A 24,545-nucleotide genomic window follows, 5' to 3' on the forward strand; every position below is an offset into this window, starting at 1 on the left:
ATTATTTTTCATTTTGCGGCACAAATGTCTTTCCATTAGTTTTACTTTGAGCTCAAATTTACGCGCCACAGAATCGGTTATGAATCGGGATTGACGCAGATTGGTAGCTCTGTTTCCCAGAACTAGTTCACTAGGGTGGTGTTCATACGCGAACCAAGAGCAAGCAGTTCCTTTGCAGCTGTTGCTGTAAGCATTATTTTATTTAAGTCGCTTTATATTAAATTTAATTAAAGTATTATCATCGTCTGACTGCATAAACTCATACCTCATATTTTATTAAAATGACATCTATTATACATACATGCATATGTACTAAGGAACGGTAGCAATATTTTTTCTTAATACTTAAAAAAGGCTTAGTGTTTTTCTTCTTTCAAATGACAGCTTCATCAATCTCTGTTGTGTTATTTGCCACTTTATCTCGATATTTGTCCAAAATTATTTGGCGCCTCAATCGACAATCCAATCCGTGAAGTTGGCAACGCGACATAACAGCTGATATCTGCTCTACCAGCTCTCAAGCAACTAGTTCTAATCCTGTTCTGGTTCATATACGAACCTCCAGCTCACCTGCATTTGATCTGATTGGAAAATGTAAAATTTAGAGAATTTTGTTTAATACCAACAATTTAAGTAGTTAAAATACATTAGCACAGAGCATAAGTTTAAATACGGAAACAGAAACGCGACAATAACATCAACAAAAATCATGTAAGTAAAACAACATTTTCTTCTGGTCGAGTAGCAATTGCGACATCTAACAAATGTTGTTGTATTTGTAAATATTACAGATTATGGTGCATATGTAAGTGTCGCTAAAAAAGGTAGTAGCGAGCTATTACATCGCAGCGTCCGTTTGCGCGAGACATCAACAAGCCACAACGACGGCAACAAGCAAGTTCTTTGGAGCACCTTGAGTCTGCGGCTGGCGACGTTGCGGAAGACGTACATAGCACACACGGAAGTAGCCAAAAACTCGATTGGGCCTTACATTTGAGTTGCCGATAGCGTTCAGCCATGGCCGATGCTTTGCCCGAAAACGCGGCAGAAATTGCCGTTGCCAATGCAATCAATAACATTAATGGGCGTAATCGCGTAGTCGCTGGCGGTGCGGGTGGTGGTCAGGTATGTCTACATACATATATATTAAGATATGTATATTTCTTAGAAGACTTATGTATGCATTAACTTTCGTTTGCAGAACAACATGTTGAACATGCGCGATCGTCTCTTTCACGCCATTTACTTTCGAGCTGCAGCCGCGTATGCAGAGCTAATTCCACGGTGAGGACGATCTCTGGTGCTGATCCTATACAATAACAACAATATTTATCCATTGCAGAAAAGTGCAACTTGCTATTGAATACTTTTTGCTGGCGAAGGCTTTGTTATTTTTCTTTACTTTAATCTACGTTCATAATGCGTTTATAAAGAATCCCTGCACTTGCTTACAAGAAGTACACAATTGGCCCAGAGAGGGTGTTATAAGGTACACATACATACATTTTAAATGTTGTTCCTTTTGAAAGCTGTAAAATGTTATCTGTTTGCAGAGTGGAAATAATACCCCACCTAGCTGAGAAGCGCGCCATCTGGCAGAGCATTAAACAAGATCAACAGTTAATATACACACTAAAGGATTCATAGTAATTATTCAATTAGAGCAACTTCTCCTAAATAGGTTGCTTATCGCACTTTTTGTTCCAGCTACTATAACATCGGACCGCAAACGTATGTCAACCATTATCGGCTAAAGCGCTACGAATCGATACTTCGCAAGTTGGGCTTGCCTATACGGCCTACTTTTGCGTACAACAATGAAACGCTGTATCACTATTTTGATGCCATAAATATTCTAGATTCCTATGATCATCCCAATGCCATACAGCTAAAGGGTGAGGATGAGGACGGTACGTTATCAGCATTTGGTAGCTAATATTAGTTTATCAGCAAACGAACAATGTATTTTTAGATGAACAATATATAATGGAGTATTCGTTGGAATATGGACACCTAAGACTCTCACCTGCCACGCGCAAGCGTCTCAATATACCGGTGTTAACTGTACAATTAGATCCCAACGCAAATGACTGTTTTGGTGATAGACTGACGCGTTACTTGCTCAAACGATTGCTTGGGTAAGCGTAACCCTGGCTTAATAGTTCTTTAATTATGTTTATGTATATCTGGCTTGCAGCTACGACGACTTGTTGATGGCCTCAGTACGGGCTATAGCAGAAAAGGAGGAAAATAAAGGATATCTACGAAATGTCATTACAGGCGAGCATTATCGCTTTGTGTCCATGTGGTGGGCCACCTGGAGTTCCTATCCAGCGGCATTTTGTGTTATGCTACTGTTTGTAAGTTTTTACCGCACCACGAGGCACACTTTCTTATCTCTCGTCTTAATTAATTTGTTCTACTTTTTGCAGACTTTTTCGGTTTCAATGCTGTTGCGCTATTCCCACCACCAAATATTCGTCTTCATAGGTGATTACGGCACAAGAAACTACATTTTTAATTATTTAACTCGATTCTGGCTTTTTTATTCACCTTTCCAGTCGATCTTCTGCAAATGCTGGAATACAATGTGTCTGCGCGTTTTCCTATCGCTCCGTTGCTTACCGTGATATTAGCATTAGTTGGTATGTAATTCTTAATTTAAATGCTACCTTTAGCCAATGAATCGTTGGAATACTTGGTTAGACTTTTGCTATATATGTACATACATGTTACCATTTCCATTTCAATCAACGTATGCGGAAGCAGAAATAGTAAATGCACATTATTTCGAAAAACGAATTGTATAAAATGTATACTATAAATGTTTTAACATAATGCTAGTATTCCAATAGTTTTCCTCGTAGTCAAAAATGTTGATAATATACCCACTTAGATTCTGTATAATCTGTGAACAGGCTGGCATGTTTACGGATCAAATTTCCTTGCTTTTTCTGTCACATGTTTTATAGAAATTAAGCAATTCAAATTCTGTATTGACAGCTATTGCAAGGACACAGAAGTGAATTCTTTTCTTTTGTTAATTACTGCTAATTAGCTAACTAGTAGTTTTAATTTGTCTTTTGGCAATGCATGTATGAACAGATAAAAGTAATTCAATTACTCTATCACCTTTTGTTAGGATTCTATAGCGTCTTGCAACAACTTTTATATACATTTTTTTGTTTGTTATTGCAGGCATGGAGGCCATTATGTCCGAGTTCTTCAATGACACCACCACTGCGTTCTATATAATACTAATTGTATGGATTGCGGACCAATACGATGCAATATGTTGTCACACCAGTCTTACGAAACGCCATTGGCTCAGGTGCGTATTCAAAGAGTTCTGCACCGTATGCTAAGCTGGTCTCTGGGGCAACTATTATCTAGATTTTTACCCTTTTTTTTTGCATTTCACCTGATTTTGTGCAATCGAGCGTGCTTAGTATTAGAGTATGTTGCGGAGCAATTCAATTACATTAAGTCCAGCCTCTTGTATGTTGTCGTTGTCAGTGCTTTGAAATCCCTTTTGTAAGTTGCTGCTGCAGCCGGCACTACATAATAACAATAATGTGGGAATAGGAACAAGTCAACCACTTAACAGTCCATTTCTTTGCTCTGGTTGCGAAGCAGCATTTTACACTTTTCGCTCGGTTGTTATTTGAAAATTAACTTTGCTTGCGCAAGCCTCCCTCGGGGTGAGACCAAATCAACTCGAACACCATCGCCAGTCGAGTCCACCCATCCCCCACCCTCAGCTACACACAAACATACAGAAACACACACCAATGGCGGCAACGCACATATTGCACAAAATTTCATCACTTAAGTCAACAAGCGTAACCCAAGCGGTTCGTACCCAACTGAGCCGCGCCATTAGCAAACATTTAAATAAACTTTTTTTTTTTGTTTTTTTTTGTAATAGCCACGAACAAAAACGAACATGAAAAGCGTACAGAAAAAGGAAACTGAAACTACAAAATACATGGCGTTATATAAACATTAATGACCACGCACGTCAAACGCACACACACACACACACATACAATTAAGCTTGTTTCCTTTCAGATGGACAGACAAACGGACAGACAGGCAGACAAACCAGGCAAAAAAAAAAACAACAAAAATAAAGAAAAATAAGAAAAGAAGGGCTACTTTGCGGTTTATTACGCGCACTTTGCATAATTGAGCGCGCAGCGAGAAATAATTTTGAAACTGTCTGGAAAACAACGCGCCATTTTTCAACGATGCGCCATCATCAATAATTCAAAAAGACACTTGAATATTCCCTTTATACAGGACCAAAAAAGACCGTCTCCCTCTGCTTATGTTATTATTAAGAATTCATGTGCCGCGGCATGTCCCAATCACTATCTATCCTCGGCCCATTTTGGGTGTTGATTTTGCGTAATTTGCGTTGAATTAAAAGGCTATAAGTCTGTGGCCCATTCGCTTGCCACTTGTTGTTTTTGATGCTGCTTTCTACGGGGCATTTATATTCATTAAACATTCATTGCCGCGAGTGGTTTTAAATGTGCTAGTTCACTACACTAAGTGGCCTAAGCATTATGTATTTGATTTGCGAGTATACATATATACTATGTATATGCCTATTCCATCAATTATTTCATAAAGTAAGTAATTATAATATGCGGCTTTTTGTTGGCCTTCCTTTTTATCTTATCGTAGTACAGACCTAAGACAACAACACTACTTACAAGTTTTTGGTATTTGCACCATTATTTTATGTATGTAAATAAAGAACATACGATTCTGGTAGCATTTGATTTATATTCTTAAAAATATGCATACAAAAAGGGTAATCAGAGTAAAACTACTTATAGTAAATTTTCCAAGTGGTATCAAAATTCGATTTAAAAAAGTCATCTTTTATGATAGCCAAAACTCAACTTGTGATTCATTAAAAGTAGTAAGAAACACATAATAACTATAGGTAGATGTAAATTTTGGAAGGTAAATGGTCATCGTTAGTAGAAAGAACTTAATAGCTTTGAAAACCCAAAAATATGTATATTTTCGAGAAATGTTACGATTTGTCCTTGAAGTGGAAAAATGCGATATGCAAACTAAATTCAATCTATAACAAATAATAGAAGTAGCCTAAAAGAGAATCTCTGTAAAGCTACTTCCGCAAAAAACAAGAAAAAAAGGAAAAAAAGAACAAAGCAACAACAACAGTAGCTGCTGGCAGAGAATCATCTAGCATTACATTTATGGCAATAAATTGCTTTACAATTGACCTATCATAATAAAACTTGACAACAAATTCTAAGAATTATTGGTTATGAAAAATTACTCTTAGCGGACGAGTAGGGAGGTGGTTGACCCCGAAAAAAAATCAACCTTGACCTTAAGGGAATATACAAACGAATGCATACCAAGTTGACTTCATCTAGCTCTTATACTTCCTGAGATTCTTTTGTCCATGCAGACAGTTTGACGAACGTATTATATGTACATATATACTTTGGAGGGCCTGCCACGCCTCCTTCTGTGTTATATACATTCGCACTAAACTAGTAGACAGCCAGAAAATTAAAGCATGAAGCAAAAATAAAAACGTACCCCAAAATCATATGTGTGCATATGTGTCCTTCCGTATAAACGCAAGCACATAAGAGCTAAATTCACTGAACTTGGTATAACCTCGGTAATTCGTGGAATTCGCAATTAGTTAGTGTCGAGTCTTATCTCAAATGCTTGCTGCTGTTGTTGCGCCTTTCCTGGATGTATCGCATTAAGAGCACACATCAGGAGGGAGGGTGGCTCACAAACTCTTTACAAAACGTAGGGAATTTATAATAGAATTTACATACATCTATAGGAATAGAATATAGGAATAGGTGTTTCTCCGATCGAACTGTTATTGATATTTCTTCGCGAAGCTTCGATTTCACAATCAATTAACAATTTTGCTAATTTTGTTTCCCAAAAAAGAAAAATGAAAGCAACACTCCAAAATAGATGCATTTTCGAAACACATTCTTTGGCGGATTTGAAAAATGTGTCAAAAATTTTTTTTTTGTTTTTTATCTCTTTATTTTTGCTAATACTAAAATATTGTGGTTTCAGTTGCGAAATTATATTAAAAGAGTATAACAAAGCGTAATGTTTTTTTTTACGTTATCACTTTCATAAAATTACAATTAGTATATTTTGAGTTTTTTTTCTGATACTAATAATATATCTTATCTTTACATCATTTTCGTTCCGTCTCTCCAATCCTCCATACTTAACCAAATAATTAGAAATGTTATATGTATGCTAGATATTGTAGTTTTTGTGATTGTTGCTATAGCTCTGAAAGAACAAGTCAATTGTCATAATGCTGTTAGTGGTAGGAATTCATTTTATATATTTATATACTTTTATAAAAGGATGAAAAGTTAGAGTGAATGATAGATATATATGTACCTCATTCTGTTTTTATACGAGTTGAAAATTAAAAATTTTATATATGGTTACACGACTTTATTCCACGCTGTGTTTTTTTAAACTATTTTTGTATAAGTATATCAGCCGTGCTAATATGTATCCTTATATGTATGTATATTATATGTATCCTTTTGCGTTTTACACATTATTTTTTATTCAATCATATAATAGACAGTACTGGCATCTGCTAATCATTAATTAATACAAGTAAGACTTAGAAATCGTGAATAGTTTAATTCATTCTCTCAAAAACTGATGCATTGTTAAAAAGATAGAAATATTGATAGACAAGTAGATACATACATAAGTAGATAGATAGATATACGTGTACTTGTATATTTGTAAGTACTCGTATAAGTATGTTGCCAGCAGAAAATAATTTATCATTAAATAAATGATGATAAATGTTCCAACAAATTTAATTACAATTTTACTAATAAATTATTTATTAGCTGCATTTATTTTTGTTGTAAAAATTATAGAAATATTGAAGGAATCTTTACTAATAATAATTTAATGAATAAACCTTTACAAAAATTTCAATCATATAGAGAAGTAGATACAGAAGATATAAATATGTATAAATAGATACTATATACACACATATGTACTTAGACGGGCTAATTAGTTAAATATTTGATCTATCATCATGTGAATTAAATACATTTGAGTCAAGCATTCATTAGGGACTCTATGCTACGCTTTAATTCTAAATATACGATACTATATGTTTTTGCATTTTGTGCGAACAGATGTATATTTGTGTGTGTGTGTGTGTGTGGGTGTGGGTGTGCGTGTGTGTGTGTATGTTTGTGTACTCATGTACGGTTTAATTTTGATGTTATTGACCGCCTCGAGCTGTTGAACGGACTGCTGTTGCCTCCGCTACGGCCGTACTTTCATTTTCTCCATGCATTTTTATTTTTATTATTCTGTTCCATTCTGTTCCTGCGGTTTGTAGGGTTATGGGTTACTGGGATCGAGTGCGCTTCCTTCCGCACTCGAAAGAGCCCTACCGCTGCCTCCCCCCGCTTCATGCTTATTATTTGCTTGCCTGTTTGCGGCGAACTTGGTTTGGAAAGCGAGTTGGCGTTGAAGTTTGCATGAAATGCAAACAAGCTGGCGGCGCTTTTTGCTTTTAACAGAGAACGACTCGTACACTCCTATACACGAGCATGAGTACATCCCTAAACTGTTTGCCAAGCTCGTATTAATTTCATTGCATGAGTTAATTTGTGTACTCTAACTTTACGAATGCCAGCGATAAAAGTTGGCAATCTCTCTCGTATTATGCATTTTACGCTCATGCCGCCAGAATTGCAATTAAAGTTTGCCGTCAAGTTGGCTCTCATTAGGCGCTTCGGATATCGCTGCCAATTCAAAATAAATGGCTGGTTGGATGGATGGCCTGCCAGCAAATAATTCAATTGCATAGAAAATGATTCCATCTTTTTAAAGTCACAATTACGAAGCACTTCCGCATGCCACCAGCTTTTGCTACAATAACGCCGTTAATCGCCGTTTAACGAGAAGGCGCGACAGCAACGGTTACCAGCCTTGGATGGGTGGGGGATGGGTGGGGGATGTACACCCCTTTTGCTGCCTGTGCCCTGTGGCTTTGGCTTTTTGAAAGCCGTCAAGCAGCCAGGCAGCGAAGTTGGCCCAGTCAGGCATTCTGGCAACGCATAATACGTCTTTTAAGCTTACACATTCAGGCAAGACATCGGTTGGTTGGTTGGTTGGTTGGTTGGTTGGTTGTCTGTCCCCCGACTCTCCGCGCCACTTGCCCACTCCTGGTTGGCAGGCGCACACTCCAAAGTATGGCACGTATTAAATGAGCTGCGAATGTTGTTGGAGCATGACTTCAGCTGGAATTGGAGGAGCACAGATTGTTTTTCTCAGCTTGCCTACAGACTACAGAAGATTTTATCGCACGCACAATTTTGAAGTTGCTGCTCCAGCTTGCTGGCTGCCTTCAAAGAGCAAATGTTACTAAGCTGTGGGAACAAAGACGGAGCACGCTGGGTCGGGTCGGGTCGCGTCGCGCCGAGTCGAATTGAGTCCCTTTACGTCTCTGTGGCGAACAAGTTCTGGGGAAGGGTTGTTGCTTGTTTGATGCTCCGGTCGTGGCATATTGCCACAGTCGCGAGTTTCAAGTGGCTGCTTGGCTCCATGCTTGTTCACCTTGGTCCTGTCGTGGCTCGGCCTCGTTTGCTCCTTTTTTATGTATTCTTTTTTTCCTACTTCTTGTTTACACGCAAATCTTGTTGTTCTTGTTGTTGTTGTTGCTATTATTATTGTGTCGATGGCAAAAGGTGGCCGGTGGCGGCAATGCTGCTTTGGCATATAGCCTAAGCGTAAGCTCTATTTTCCCCGCTGTTTTCGTGTTGATTGAGATCATGTTACGCAAAGTATAATTGCGTCAAGTTTGTTTTTCCGCCATAACTCTTCTTGTTGTTGTTGCTGTTGCTGTTGTTGTTGTTGCTACTGTTGTTGTCATGTTATGACAAGTAGCCTGCCATTTCAGACGGTGGCAACTCCTGTTCGTCCTGTTGCTGTGTGTGTGTGTGTGTGCTTGTGTTTGTGTGCGGCATTGTGTTGCTCAAAGGTGCAGCTGATGAGTGTTTTTCATAACGCGACAAAATCGCTTCATTATAGTGGGTCGCTTGTTTGTTATTTGCTTGCCAACGCCGCGTATGCGCCATATTTTTCCTACTATTTTTATATGAAAATGGTTCCTGCACGTACATTTCAATTACATAAATATGATATAATTTTGCAGAGCCGATGAGTGATTGATTGTCACTTTAAGCTCGTAATATTCGTGTATGCATAACTGAGGCCACAAACGAGCTTAACACGGCTTAATGTGTCGTCGCGAAAAAGGGTTATGAAATGGCATTTAAAATTGTACAAGTATTCTCAGAAAAACACACAATTTTATAATTATCCAATTAATTAATGGATAGTGCCGATTCGCTCTAAACTGCTTGCATTTTGCAAAGTAATTAAAACGAGTGCCATAAGTTTATTTTGCTTCAAAACATAAGTATAGTGCTGGAATCTTAAAATTTGCAGTGAATTTCATACATATTTTTTTATGGGGGGTAAGAAAGGCTTGAAGGATAGACGGACTCAATTAAAAAGACATAAAAAAAATGTATTAAACAAGTTCCTATTTAACAAATTGTATCAAATATTTAGTCTAACTGCCATTAAATCGTAAATATATCTTTGCAATCTCAACTTCTTAATTGCTGCCTTTATCTCTTTATATTCAAATCATCTTTAACAAAGCGTTTACAGAGCTTTAATAATAGATCAAGGAAGCTCAATTCATTGACTTTGATATTTTAACATCTAAGACTGTTGCGTTTTGACGATCAGGACTGAACTAGTTATAATATTGCTAGTTGTATAACATTTTCGCTCATCGCTAAGCTCTCAGAAAGATATTTAAATTGAAACTTAACTTGAACTGCTAACAACTGCATACAATTTCTAGCATGATTTATGATACAGCCACAATATTTCCATGCTTAGTTATTTTATATTTCCTGCATCGAAATAGTTAAGGTCTGTGTGTTTCAGGATAGATTTATTTTTGTCCGTATGAACATTTGTATCACCAAGCCGCATCGGAGTTTATCAAACGTTTCACAAGTATTAGTTTTTATCATTAGTTTATATCCCTGCCATAGGAACGATATATGCAATTAACTTTTCTGTACTGTACTATTACACTGATGTCGCTGAACAGTCGAAAACGAAAACCGCCCCCTAGTAGCTCATTTCAATTCAACATTAAAGCACGGCAGTTGATTTTTTCCAAATCGCTGCTATCGCAAGGCTGGATGGAAAAATCTCTGCAAATGTGTTGATGGCTCTGGTTTTTTGAATTTCGTTAATCTTCAAACCGCTCATTTGTCTATGTTCATCCGCCATTACTTGTCGTTATCTTCAAGAGCGGGTTATTAATATTTTTAAAGTACGATCAAGATCAAAATGTTCTCTGTTGATTCAAAGCGTATCTGAAACCACTATGAGCAGAATTACTTTTCTGTTTACTATTTCTCGCCATATCACATCGCGTGAAGAGTATAAAAAAGTAAAAAAAATTATAAAAAATGTTTAATATAGAAATTGGCTTATTTGGTTAACAAATCAAATGGCAGGCAATCGAAATTAAATGAAAATGCGGTCTGTAAATACTCTGCTGTGTAAATGGACAAGTGGTTAAGCGGTGAAAAAATCGTCAGTACAAATGCGGAAATTATAGTATATTCAATGAATGCAATTTATCAGATTTAAGTGCAACTGTAAATATTGAATATACATGCATCCTATAAGTAGGCAACACATTTTTTCATGGCGGCCATCATTTTAAGCCTCAACTCTTAATTGATATGAATGAGCAGTGTATATGAATGGTGTCCTTAGCAACCTGTTCGCATCATTTATGCGCTGCCGTTCGGGTAAACAAACTACAAAAAAAAAAGAGCTCTTTGCCCGGGCATACGTGTTCGAGCAATTTGCAAATTATGGTAAAAGCAAAGGATAAGTGATGAGTGAAAAAACGCTTGTGTTGTGTGCTGGTAGTGTGCTGGAATCTGCTGATGCGCTGCACTCATTGAGACTCAGACGGTTAAGCCCTCAATGGGCTTGCATGCAACAAATAAGCACTTTGGTCCATAGATCTCATCAAGCTGGCGTCTTTTACGCTTCACCTGAGCAATGGAGCGACAAGTCCTTAAAAGAAAGGGGAACAAAATGCTAGCTTGCTCATTTAAATATACTATATATGTATATGTATATATACAATACATACACCCAGGCAACCAGCTCCCAATATGTACATGCAACAGTTGAGTTTAGTTGACAGCGTCGTTTTTGTTATGTAAGTGCAGTGTTGAAAAGCTGCACACCTCCGCTTCCCACGCCAGTTTCCGCTTAATCGGAGGATATGAGTGCCAATAGCATTTCCTTAGCACACATCCGTTGCGACACGCCGCTGGCATTGACGGTGGCAAAAATGCTGATGGAGATGATGGGGAATGATGATGACGATGATGATGGAGACGATGGGGGTGAAGGTGGTGTGGCGGTATTGACGAGGACGCTGGCTTGTCGGCAACGATACGCTACATTAAGAAAACGAATGAAACGGAAACGAACAAGCGATAAGTGTTGTCTACGTGCTGCTTACTACTTCTACACAAATACATAGATAGGAGAGGGGGAGAAGGGCCTTTGGAGGGTTTGCAGCGGAAATTGGTGCAAAAACGTTTGCGCCTGGCACGATGTGTCCATAATGCCAGTCGGAGGCCTGCCTCCAAAGGCTTACTAAATAAGAGACTTCACTGTCGACGATGACTTCGACGTCTGTCTCTTTGCCGGGGTTGACGTCAGCGTCAACGTGAACGTCTTGGTCGTGTGTCTTCATTTGTCGCTGTCGATGTGTATTGATGTTGCTTTTTACTGTTGGCATGCGTGTGTGTGTGTATGTGTGTGTGTGTGCACGCACAATCAACACAAATTAAATTCAATAACATAACTCAATCATGGCCGTGCCCAAAACCCCACTTGGGCCTGCTGCCCGCAGTCCGCTTCCTATGACCACTGTAAAAATAAATTAAACTCGAATTCCGCTCGGCTGGTTGGCAACGGAAACGGCAGGACCTCTTTCTTTCATTGTCCTGGCCAACACGCTTATCAATGTGCTCGCCGTCGCCGTCACCATCACCATCGCCATCGTTGTCGCTGTCGTTCATTGTGTTTTTTATTTGTTGTCTTTTCGAGGCAACAATTCAACTAACAGCTAGCCAGCAATTATTTATATTATTAAATCCTCTTGAGTGTTTTGCCATTGTTGGCATATTGTTGAACTTGTTGTTATATTTTTATTTTTATTTATTTATTTTTTGCTATATACAGTATGTACTCGTATTCTCCTGCATTCCCGCTTGTTATTTCTTTGGTTTTGCGTGGCGGTTTGTTCAAGGCGTTACTCATGTCTGACCCACTTCGCCGCCTCAAGCTTATTTGGCATTTAGTTTCAGGCATAACGAAAACAACAAAAACAGCAAAACAGAAAACAATATTTTGTTGCTTTTTATTTTGCAGCTAAATACAATATTATTGAATGTTGAATGGTAATCATGCCCTGGGCAAGGCAAAGCTCTAGCTGCGCGTGTTTTGCCATTGACGAGGGTCGGCGTGTGTCCATGCCCACAGGTGGTGGGAGGCAGAGGCTTTGCACAGCTCTCCACAGCCTTTTGGAAATATATGTAGTATGTTGTCTTTAAAGTACAGGACAATGTCGCTGAATAACGACATGCCTTTTCAATAAAATGTGTTGTTAACGATAAGTGATAAAAGTCATTAGCTACAAGATTATTAATTAGAATAAAACTACAAGAACGTTTTGAGGGTTTCTCGAAGAAAGACCTAATGTGGCAAGACCGTGCTCAAAAGATATCTTTTAATGGAAAAAAGAAACTAATAACAAACAAGTCAAATGATATGCTTCTATAGCTTAAATAATAAAGACAATTTATATTTCAAATAAAGATACTCAATTACTTATTAATTTGGCCGTTTAATCTTTAAATAACGCTGGCCCCTTAATAAAATCTTTGTCAGTATTTTCCTAAAGTCTAAAAAACCACGCAACAAAAGGGGGCCAACATCAGTCTAGCTTTAAAGGTGTCGAAAAGCAGTGCACAAATTTATTTAACTTTTAGCAGCTGTTCTACTGAGAGCAATGTTGCCTAATTTATCAGAATTTAATGTCGTAATTAGTCTATCGTTTAGAGGAGTGCTATTTATAATCTCTTGCATATGTATTGTTATTGAAGTCACACTGTATTGCAACCAGCATTTGGAATAACAATTCTCTTTCTCTCTTTTCAGATTCTTTTATCTCTACCACTTTGCTTTCTATGCGTATCACTATCGCTTCAGTGGACAGTACCGCACACTCGCCCTGCTATCCTCCTTCCTATTTATACAGGTAACTATTCAAAAATGTTGCACAAACATTAGCTGCCTCTGCTGGTGCTTGTTTACGCCTGTCAACTACATGACAAATTAGCCTGTACATTATCACGTGTTCACCATACAGAGCTCACGTGTCGCAGTGTCTTTCCGGCAAACCGAATGCACTCAGAGAAAAATGCATTTCATCGCAAGTTTGAGGTCCACCGCGAAATATATAATACTATGGGTATACGAGAGACGTTTAAATAAGTAGCGTTGAAGTAGCAGTTCGTCTTGTGTTCCTTTTCAAAATATTTTCAATGTTTCTGTCTGACAAAAGGCGTACCCTGCAACCTTTGCACTTTTTTTGTATACGGGTATATGCATATATGGGCACATAATGACAACTCCTGTGTTGTCCCCGATTTATCAAAGAAGTGCACTCCTCTTTCTAGAATCATTCAAAACAAGCAGACAACAATCAAAAGTTAGCAAAAGTTATTAGATACGATGTTGCCATTTATATCTTAAGCAAATATATAGGATTTTATGGGGACTAATATGCTCAACTTAACTGTTGATTCAATGAGCTTTTGGAAATAGTTTAGTTGAAATCGTATGTTAGAATTATACAAATCGTAAAACGGTCTTTTCTACCCAGAATACCTATTTTCTTTAAACGTTATTTCAAAACTTTTTAAGGCACTGAATTCGTCAGATAGAAATACCTTTGCAAAGTCTTATTGATAAGTAATGTTGAAGTAATGATAAGTATGTTGAAGAAAAAATTCTGAATTCTGAAAGATTCTGCATAGCTTGTTAAATATTTGACTTAATTAACTGGTATAGTGATTAGTTTTCTGTGGCCTGTTTCAAATTATTTGTTACTTTTGTTAGCTTATAAGGCTAAAAATAAACAAAAGTGAAAGAGAAAAGACGTCCTCATTTATTGCTTTAAGCCGTGAAGTTTGAGCTTTTGGGTGTTATGCTTAGAATTGAAATTGGGCAGAAATTTTGACATTTCTATGATTTATCTAATCTAAACAACAATTTACGAGGATGTAGTTTTGGGCCATTCGATCCTCATGATGTGTAAAATGTATGTCAAAGTAAATATGATATTTAACCATGGCGGACCATGACTTTTGAGTATGATAAAACGTACTTCATAATACTTGTACAGATAGAGCATCATATGAAGCCTTAAGAAGGTACCATGGTGGTTAACAGTAGTATCTGTTGAAGAAGAACTTTTCTTTTTTCTGATCTACCCTAGACGTATCCTAGCTACTAATACCTAGCTATGAGTAGTTCCTGCACATTAATTCGACGAATGAGTTCAATGCAGAAAAGAAATGGAAGAAAAATGTAAGAAAATCGTAAGAATGCCCAGAATGGATCAAATACTGCAGAATACTACATATGTATGCGTAGTATGAAGTATAAATGGGAAAGATTTGTTGGTCACTTTCTTCTCTGAGTGTACTAAGCGTGCAGCTCACGTGCGGGTTTTGTTCTCATTGTGTTTGGACTAATCTTACAAACAGCCTCACTAACGTCAGCAGCTACGGCTGCGTATTGTGCATTGTTTTCGATTACATAATTTTCGCTTCCATTTTCCAGCATTCGATGGTCTTCTTCTTTCATCGCTACGAGCTTCCCGCCATAATGGCACAGAGGCACGTATTTATCATAACCCGCAACCAGAATGGCGCCATGGCCGTGGGTCGCGGACAGCAGGCGGCCCTGCAACGTGCGCGTCTCATTGTGACGCGATTGTTTCGTCAATTGGCCGCACAACGCCAAATCGAACGCGACCGACAGGGACAGGAGGCCGGCGGTGCACCACAGCCCGCTGCCGATCAAGCACAGCAAGCCCAGCAAAACGTGCAAGGAGCGCAAGGCGGGGCGGCGGGGCAAGAAAACAATGCAACACAAGCCCTGCATGTTGCCTTCGCCAATTTGAGGCGCTTGCCTGTGGTAGGACAATGGCTACAGAGACGAGAACAGTTCGCCACCGTGCGACGGGTGTTCCTCGGCCAGGGCGGCAATGGACAGGTGATGCATGTGCATCTCCAACGCATCAATATGGCAGACATTCCATTTCGTAACCAGGCAACCGCCGGTGTGGCCGAGGCAGCTGCGGCGGTGGCAGCGGCGGCTGCAGCGGCTGCTGCAGTCGGCACAGCCAGCGCCGAAGGTACCAATGGTGAAGCGGATATCCTAGCCACTACCAGCACCGACTCAGATCCCCAGCTAAGCGAAGCTACAACAGCAACAGCCACAGCCGCAGTTGGCACATCAGGTAAGTGGAAATAAAAAGGAAAATATTCTTTTGTGCCTTTGTTCGCCGCCTGCTAGCTTCAAAGCGTGCCTTCGACAAACAAACAAACACGACCTCCCACGTCTTTCATCCCCTGCTTTGAGTTCGTTTATTTGTTGGGATTTGCCGTAATTGAGTGGCTCGTGCCATGCACAGAGATATAACTTCATTTTCAAATATTTGTCAGACCTGGCAGCACACTTCATTGAACGCAAGCATGCATATATTAAGCGTACAGGCCACTCATACATGCTATAAGCCATAAACACATACTCGACTATGTGTGTACTCATATGTATATGTACAATATATACTCCTATAAGATACTCGGACTTTATGCGATTACTTGAGAATATCACCCTTGTCTGTGAATTTATTGCCAATTTTTAATAATTAAGTGTACCAATCGTAGTGGTAGGAAGGTGCGCATAAAGTGAAAAAATGCTTGCGAAAATAAATGGATCCGAGCATAATGTTTGCAACGCAAAAAATGCCTGAAAATTCATCAAATGTTGGCAATTTTAATCTGCCATCTTTGCTTGATTTAAATATTTCAAATGGAATGGAAATATAGGTTGTCTTATTTCGTCCTGTCGCGTATTTGCGGAATGAGCACATTTTTATTTTGGTGTGTACCAGAGAACTGAAACGAGTAATACATGTTCGCTAACAATCGGTTGGGGACTCATATTATAATTAACCCAAAATGAGCTCAAAGCGAACATTCACTTCGAATCACAACTTCAAAACTCACCAATGATCGAACCTGGTATTTACAATCATTCATATATATACGTACAGTGATGAAAAAAATAATAGAAACGACATTCCACTTTTCAAAAAAAAACTTCATTTCATAATTTCTGGACAAATTATAAGGGTTTCTTCTACTATGCACGATAATTGGTTATAGGTACTTCATTGTGATTTCGTTTTAACACGTATTTCGGCAGAAATATTTGCTGTTTGCTCTGATTTATAAGGGGACCACGTTTTTAGGTTGGAAAAAATAATAGAAACGCATACACTTTTTGGAAAAATAGTGCATTGTAAAGCGCCCATTAAACGAAGAAAATTTTGTCGTTTCTATTATTTTTCCATCACTGTATATTCAAAATGTTCACTAGATGTCGAGTCTAGCTACCTACACCTAATTCTGTTTTTACACGGTTTGAAAATTACAAATTTTATATTCATATGCTGACACGACTTTATTCCATTTAGCACGATTTTTTACGCGATTTTTTCTGGAACCAATCTACCTTATAAAAACAGAATTATGTGTAGTTTATAATCGTAAAGATATAGCGGAATAGATGCGGATAGCTTGTTATTTTTAAATTCGGCTTATATAAATGGTTGATCAGAATATATATATGTTTGATATTTTAAAAAGTTTAGTTTCATTTTCACATTTTCTGAAGTATAGTAAAATGAATTATCTTCCTTTAACTTACATAATTTATTATTTCAAAAAATAAAGAATGAGTTAACTCTTAATTCTGCGCCTCTTCTTTTAATATATAAACATAGATACATATCTTTGTTAATATCATTCCCAAAGGGTGCGAAACCATTTTTGTTTTTATTAACAGGTTGCAGGCACCACACTGCTAAATATTTCGGGTAAATAATATACTAAGATGACAGTATAAAAATTTGAAAATACCTATAATATAGTACATACTTGTATATGATATTAAATGAAAATGACTGTCGAAGGCAAAGAATGTCACACACACACTGATGTTAGGACAATCCCGCTTCGATTACCATAGTTTCGCCCCCTTTTCGTTCCTTTTTTGGAGCCTGCAATTAAACAATATAATTAATACGAAATAATTTGTTGCCTTCATTGAACAAAAATGTAGAGCTCTATTTTTAGCGACTGGCATTTCATTCTCAAATATCAAAATGTATAGGTACGAATCCGCAAATAAAAATACGATTGAAAAGCTTTCACAACCAAACCAATGCTATAAAAGCAGATACATTCAAGTGTGGGAAGCTTTAGTTATTAAATTGTAAAAAATAAACACAAACACAAATACTTTGGTACCTGTTTTGGCAAATTGGTGGCGTTACCATAGCATCGCTTTAAGAAACATTGGCGGCTTTGTGTCAATTCACAACAGAATCCGTTTTTTTCTTTTCTTTTTTTTTTGAGAGGGAGGACACGTTGCGTGTGAAATCATTCGGAAGATAAATTTAAATTTCATGTCACTACACAGCCATGTGGATTGAGAAGAAATGTTTAAGCGGCGTCCACTTGAGGCTTAGCAGAAGAGCTGTATAGAATATTCGTTCATTTATATATTCATTCATTCATTCATTCAAGCAAACACTCATTCGTTTGGCCACATCATCACATCATATTACAATAAATGTCAAAGAGACGCGCTCAAACATGAAACGAGCCAATATTATCGCAATAAGCGCGCAAATCAAAAACATCAAGTACAAATCAGTACATGGATGGCGTGCAAGGCATAAATAGAGGACGCCTTGTTTTGGGCTCCTCTTGCTGTCTGTAGTACTTGTATGTTTGTCCTTCGGCCTCTTCAGCTGTCTGCCTGCCTCTGTGAATGAGTCAATGCCAATAATGTGTGTATCTCTTCCTGCGTTTATGTCGGCAATCCACAAAGTCAAATTCAAGAAATTTATTTTCATCCTGTTGTGGCTAACTAACTTCAGTTCGTGAATTAGCTTTACATTTTCAAAATTAGGCTGTCGCAATAAAAAACAAGGCTTCCCGGCATTTCTTCGAGACTCCATAAGAGACTCCTAGCCATCCCAACATTTTCCAATCTTGTAATAAGTTTTGTTGAAGAAGAATTTAACTTAAAGTATGCTCGAAAGCATATGAAACCACCACGCATCCGCGCCTTTAAATCATTGTCAGCATTCGTGGGGAACTCAAAATCGAAATAGCACTCGTATGCTGCCATTTCCTAAAATGATTTCCTGCTTTCGTTGTAGCATAAACGTAATAAGTGTATGTTTACAAAATATGTAAGAAATTATTTTCTCAATTCGTTTGAAAATTGTATGCCCAGAACGAATGCGAATGCTTCCTAGATTGTAAAGCCTGTCATTTCCTGTTTTATTTATACTTTATTTCATTTCACGGTTTATTATACTCTGTACATGAAATGTACAGAAGTATATTAGGTTTGCGGGAGCTGAAAACTGTAACAGACAGAAGGAGGCGTGGCAGACCCCACAAAGTATATATATTCTTGATCAGCATGACGAGACGAGTCGATCTAGCCCTGTCTGTCTGTCTGTCCGTCTGTCCGTCCGTATGAACAGCTGGATCTCAGAGACTATAAGAGATAGAGACCACAAATTTTGCACAAAGATGCCTTATGTGTGTATTCTATACGAGTTTGTTTTATTTTTTTGATTTCCCCCCCCCCCCACTTCCCCCCTATGGGGGTTTTCCCGATTTTCCATTCGTATAATCGCCTATATCTCGGAGACTATAAGACTTAGGAACACCCAATTTTAGTCCCAGATGCCTTATGTGAATACGCAGAAAATGTATATTTTGGAATATCCCTCCCTCCCCCCTCTCCTCCGCAAATTTTGTTTAGTTGACTGCTAACATGTTTACACAGCCACGAATAGATGCGCATAGGCATTCATACACTCACACAGACGCAATTGCTATGTAAATGTGCAATTATACACCATTTACGTGAGTTCGAATACCGAGAAAGGTAAAATCGATCAAAAAATTTTTCTTTTTTAATTTTCTTAATTTTTTTTATTTTCTATAATTATTGTAAACATATATACAGAGTATTTCAAAGTCGGGACACCCGATTTAAGCTTTTTTACTTGTTTTTTTCACATCTTGTGCATATTTCAGATGTCGAAACAAATCACGAACGGAAGGAGGAAAATTCGAGGACTGTGGAAGCAGCAGCAACCGTCCTGAATGATTTAACAGGAACAGCCCAAGATGCTCAGGAAACAATGGCAGGCGTCAACAGGACAGCACCATCGGAGGAGATGCCAAGGATTTGGGAAAATCCAAATTTCGTTGCGTCGGATATTATAAATATGCCGGAAACAATTCCAGCTACAACTATTAAAACATCAACAACAAGTGCAGAGCAACAACGAGTCTTGAAGGCTGACGAGTCTAGGCAATTGGAAAGTGATTTGCAAAATGAGATTGCAAAAGGAGAAACCTCCACGCCGCCGAATTCGCGCTCTAGCGTGTTTACTCCAACGAATGTGAAGCAGTTGCCCCTGGCAGCCACAAAATCAGGCACTGTACAGGAAATTATGAATGACCATCAACAGGACGAAAGGACCGCAAACAAAGTTGCTGCAACATCAACATCAAAATCAACAACATCAACAACATCAACAGCTGCAACAGAGTCGGCCGAAGCATATCCAACGTCAAAACAAGGCACAGCCGTTGCGGCAGCCTCAGCCCAGGGCCAGGGCCAGGCCCAAGCGCCAGTCCGAGCCCAGCCAAACACAGTGATGGATGGCATAACAACAGTTGATTTTATGGAAGGCGACAGCTTCACGTCAACAGGAAATGCCAGTAGAATTGTCAGCGGCACAACCAAACCCAACCGCATGGCAAGTGGCTCTGCTGTGGAGGCTGGTAGTGGTGGGGGAAGCAGTGAGCCGTCGGACAATCTAATGAAAACTGCAGAGCATACATCAAACCTAGTGACAACAACAACAACAACAGCAACACCAACAACAACAGCAATAGCTGGAAAAGGACGAGCAGAAGCAGGAGTTGAAGCAGAAAGAGAAAAAATATAAGTAGCATTCTTTGGCTGAGCCAAACAAAGAAACAAACAACAGCATTGCGCCTTTATTTTTGCCACGCCCAGTTACCACAGCAGCAACAACAACAAGGAGACTACAACACCAACAAGTGGAAGTGGAAGTGGACGTGCAAGTTATTCAAGCAACTAGTAAATTTTTTAGATAATTTGTCTGGTGTACTTATGTCTAGATCCATAGCACTACAGGTCTATCTGTCTGTCTGTCTGTCTTTCTGTGTGTGTGTGTGTGTGTGTGTGTGTGCGAGCTTTTGCAGTTTGTGTGTGTGTGTGTGTGTGTGTTAGGGTGTGGATGTGCGTGCGTGTGTGTGTGCACACTTGTGGCTAGACATTTTCATTATGGATCCGTCATGCATATGCTAAAGCTGTTAATTAGTGAATTTAACTAATATTTAAATGCTAAATACACACATATATATATTTAGAACTCAGTCATGGTAATGCACGGCGCGCTCTTTAATTTGGGTCTGCCGAAAACGAAGACAATGCTGAAATGATAAAAACAAAAAATGGCGGCGATAAGCTTGCCAGCTGGCAATGAAAACATGCATATATACATTTTAATTACAACACAAACATACATACATACATATATACGCTTTTGCTTGCTTAATACACAAACGACTAGTCTTTAAATTGTTTTTTACATTTATAAATTGATTATATTTTTTATTGTAATTTTCCACAATTGTATAATATATTTGAAATATTTCTTATAATTTGCACAAATGCAAAAAAAAAAAACAAAAAAAATAATAAACAAACCCACAAAAACAAACCCGCAACAAAGGAAGTAGTAATTATGAATAAAATTTGCTTCTGCGGTTGCAACAAAATGCAACAATTAAATTTTTTATACATATGTATATGTATATTGTATATAAAACGCTACAATGTGTTTGTGTGTGTGCTTTTCTGTCTTTAATTAATCGGAATTGAACTGCATGTACTTGTATATTTTGTTGCATTATTTTCTTATAAGCTTTCAGTCCATCCATTTATCAAATATATTGGGTGACAAGCGTAACTTAACAAAAAGGCAACAATTGTTTGTTTGCATAATGAGCTACCAGATATGTATGTGTGTGCGTGTGGTGTGTGTGTATGTCCGCATCATATTTCTTTTGGATGGAGCCTATTTCATTACAAATACATAATTAACAAGATAGAACGCTACAGTCGAGCAAGCCCGACAGTAAAATAGCATGTACTCTCCACAAAAAAGAAAAATTAAAAAAAAAAATTTAAAAAAAAAATTAAATTATTAAAAAAAATTAATGAATTAATTAATTAAATTAAATTAGAATATATAATTATGTTTAGTTTTAACAGCATACATTTACATCACGTACCTATGCGTGTTTATATGCGTGTATGTATGCAGCACAAAGTTGAACCAAAGCAGCAACAACAACAACAGCTGCGGGCAGCGCTGCCGACAGAGGCAGCGCATGAGCAGCGATTTTACTTATGGCTATACCTTTCTTCAGAATTGACCTATCATGATGAAATTTGTCACACGGACACATTAGTACTAACTGGATGTGCCTACCAAAATTGATTTCAAAATTCCGAGAATTACGGAAGTTATAAGAAGAAACACGAATTGCGGGGGAGTGGGGGGGTGCATCGAAAAAAAACTCAAACTCGTACTTTCTCGGTCTTAGGAGAATATGGAAACCAAGTTTGGTTATTCTAGCTCTTATACTTTCTGAGATCCTTGCGTTCATACGGACAGACGGACAGACGGACAGACAGACGGACAGACAGACGGACAGACGGACGGACGGACAAGGCTATATCGACTCGGCTTCTCATCCTGATCAAGAATATATATACTTTGTGGGGTCTGCCACGCCTCCTTCTGTGTGTTACATACATGCGCACAAAACTAGTATAGCCTTTCACCCTTTGGGTACAGGCTATAAAAATATGTGTGATTTTTTTTCTGATATTTCTTTAATTGATGCTGTAACTGTATTATGTTTCTGATATGATGATGGTACGGCCGCAGCAATAGAAAGGTCTCTTTAAATACATGAGTGTGTGTGTGTTTGTGTGTGTGAATGGAGCGTATTGGTTGAAACCTAAACCTATTAAGCAATACAGCAATGAAATCAGCTCTACTTACTTAAAATTAATAACAAAAGGCGAAGAGAAAACGATATCAGCGAAGACAGAAAACGTATAATTATTATACACTTACGATAATATACTTAACAGCATACATACTAGACTTACAGTTATTGAACCTTTATGTATATGCTATTGCTACAAGTTAATTCTAAATGTGAAAAAATAAACGAGAAAAGTATAGCTAGCCATTTGATTCTCTTTCACAGCCACATTCTCAAGCCCAGTACTGCCAAACAAAAATTACTAACATTTTTATACTGACGAGCCGTTGCTAGTCCTGCAACTGATAACTGATGCGTTGCAATTGAAAATCGGTTGGCATCGATAAGAAATTGTCGGCACTAATCAACAATTTACATCCAGACCTACCGCAACCAAACCATGTATTTGTAATGGAGACAAAGCACGCAGCTTCGACTTTTGCAGTTTCACCCAAAGGTTAAAAAGGCAACACAAGCAACACTTTGTTTGTTTTTATATCCTGTACCCGTAGGGTACAAATGTTATATTAGGTTTGTGCAAAGTATGTAACAGGTCGAACGGAGCAGAGTATGTATGTACATGTATTCTTAATCACCATGACGAAAAGAATCGATGTAGCCAGGTCCGCCTGTCTGGATGATCACCTGGAATTCGGAGACGGTTGAGCCAGCATTCACCAAACTTGCTATTCAAATTTCATTCAAACCGATCAATTCTGAGAAAAGTAATTATTTTAAACATTTTATTTTATTTTTTGTGAACATTTATTTTCTCTTGAACAGTTCCCGCAAACCACGATTTCCATTTCCTTTTCAAAATAACAATGCATTAGCGAAGAAGCCCAAAAACTGTTCCAATGGCATGGTCTACGCCATTGGGTGTACAATATTTTATGGTTTTGCAACGTTGACTCAATATAACTGAACTAAAATAAAATTTCTAAAGAAAGTCAAACGTTTGATGCATTCACACGTTGCCTATATTTATATGGCAGCTACGTATGAATGTATTTAATATAGAGCACAGATTTTTATGAAACTTCAGAAAATAATTATTAGCTTTAAGAATATACCTGCGTCTTTGTACCCGTAGGGTATATTCTTGATCAGACAAATCGGATGAATGCCGAATAAATGCAACTCTTTTAATATCTGATCAAATTGCAATAATATCTAATTAACCCCTCCCGATGGGGGGATGTTATTTGCCTTGCTAAAACTAAAATTGAAATAGTCCAGAAATGTGTACATTACATTTGCCATATTGTCTGGAAAGCCCAACTTATGCGGCTCATTGATACATATATGTATCTCCTTAGCCAATAAACATATAGAAAAAGCTTATATACTCGTTTGTAATTTCATTTTTGAACTTTTTTCATTATGGACACTTCATTTTTAAAAATAGTTCTCTATTCGATGTCAGACCTTGCTTGATTCAACGTTTAAAAAATATTATTTCTTTTCTTCTAATTATAGCTCTATCATTATAACCCTATTTATTTAATATCCTTCTTTTGGACAATGTGTTAAATTGGGAAATATTTTTCATTTCATGTTTGCGAAGATATCGGAAACATATTGCATATTGGTAAGTTTTCATCTTCATACTTATTTCATAAGCTTTGCCATACAAGCCTCTACAAAAAGTCACTGGAAATGCATTAATAACAATTATTGTTTTTTGCTGAAAATGTTATAATTATTATAAGTTATGAATACGTTTCATATTTTTGATTATACAAAATCTAAAATATTATTTAACTCAAACGGTAAAGCTGAATAATTCAGAATCCAGGAGACTTATTTATTTGGTAGGACTAAGGTTAGGTTATTGAATAGATTATA

At 37.7% G+C, this 24,545-nt stretch overlaps 1 protein-coding gene across 1 annotated transcript; it reads left to right on the forward strand.

The window, feature by feature from the left end:
• The first annotated feature begins 600 nt into the window (after positions 1-600).
• On the forward strand, positions 601-20,729 carry LOC115628409. Its single transcript, XM_030524538.1, has 16 exons — positions 601-711; positions 792-1,125; positions 1,202-1,284; positions 1,343-1,489; positions 1,554-1,646; positions 1,708-1,910; positions 1,973-2,138; positions 2,198-2,360; positions 2,433-2,490; positions 2,562-2,645; positions 3,199-3,331; positions 13,372-13,471; positions 15,061-15,277; positions 15,377-15,573; positions 15,616-15,742; positions 19,635-20,729. The coding sequence occupies exons 2-16, from the start codon at positions 1,018-1,020 to the stop codon at positions 20,555-20,557; spliced, it is 2,802 nt and encodes a 933-aa protein (XP_030380398.1). The 5' UTR covers positions 601-711; positions 792-1,017; the 3' UTR covers positions 20,558-20,729.
• The last annotated feature ends 3,816 nt before the right edge of the window (positions 20,730-24,545 follow it).

This window comes from Scaptodrosophila lebanonensis, unplaced genomic scaffold (genome assembly GCF_003285725.1).
Source record: "Scaptodrosophila lebanonensis strain 11010-0011.00,11010-0021.00 unplaced genomic scaffold, SlebRS2 tig00000001-arrow-pilon, whole genome shotgun sequence".
Lineage (NCBI taxonomy): Eukaryota > Metazoa > Arthropoda > Insecta > Diptera > Drosophilidae > Scaptodrosophila > Scaptodrosophila lebanonensis.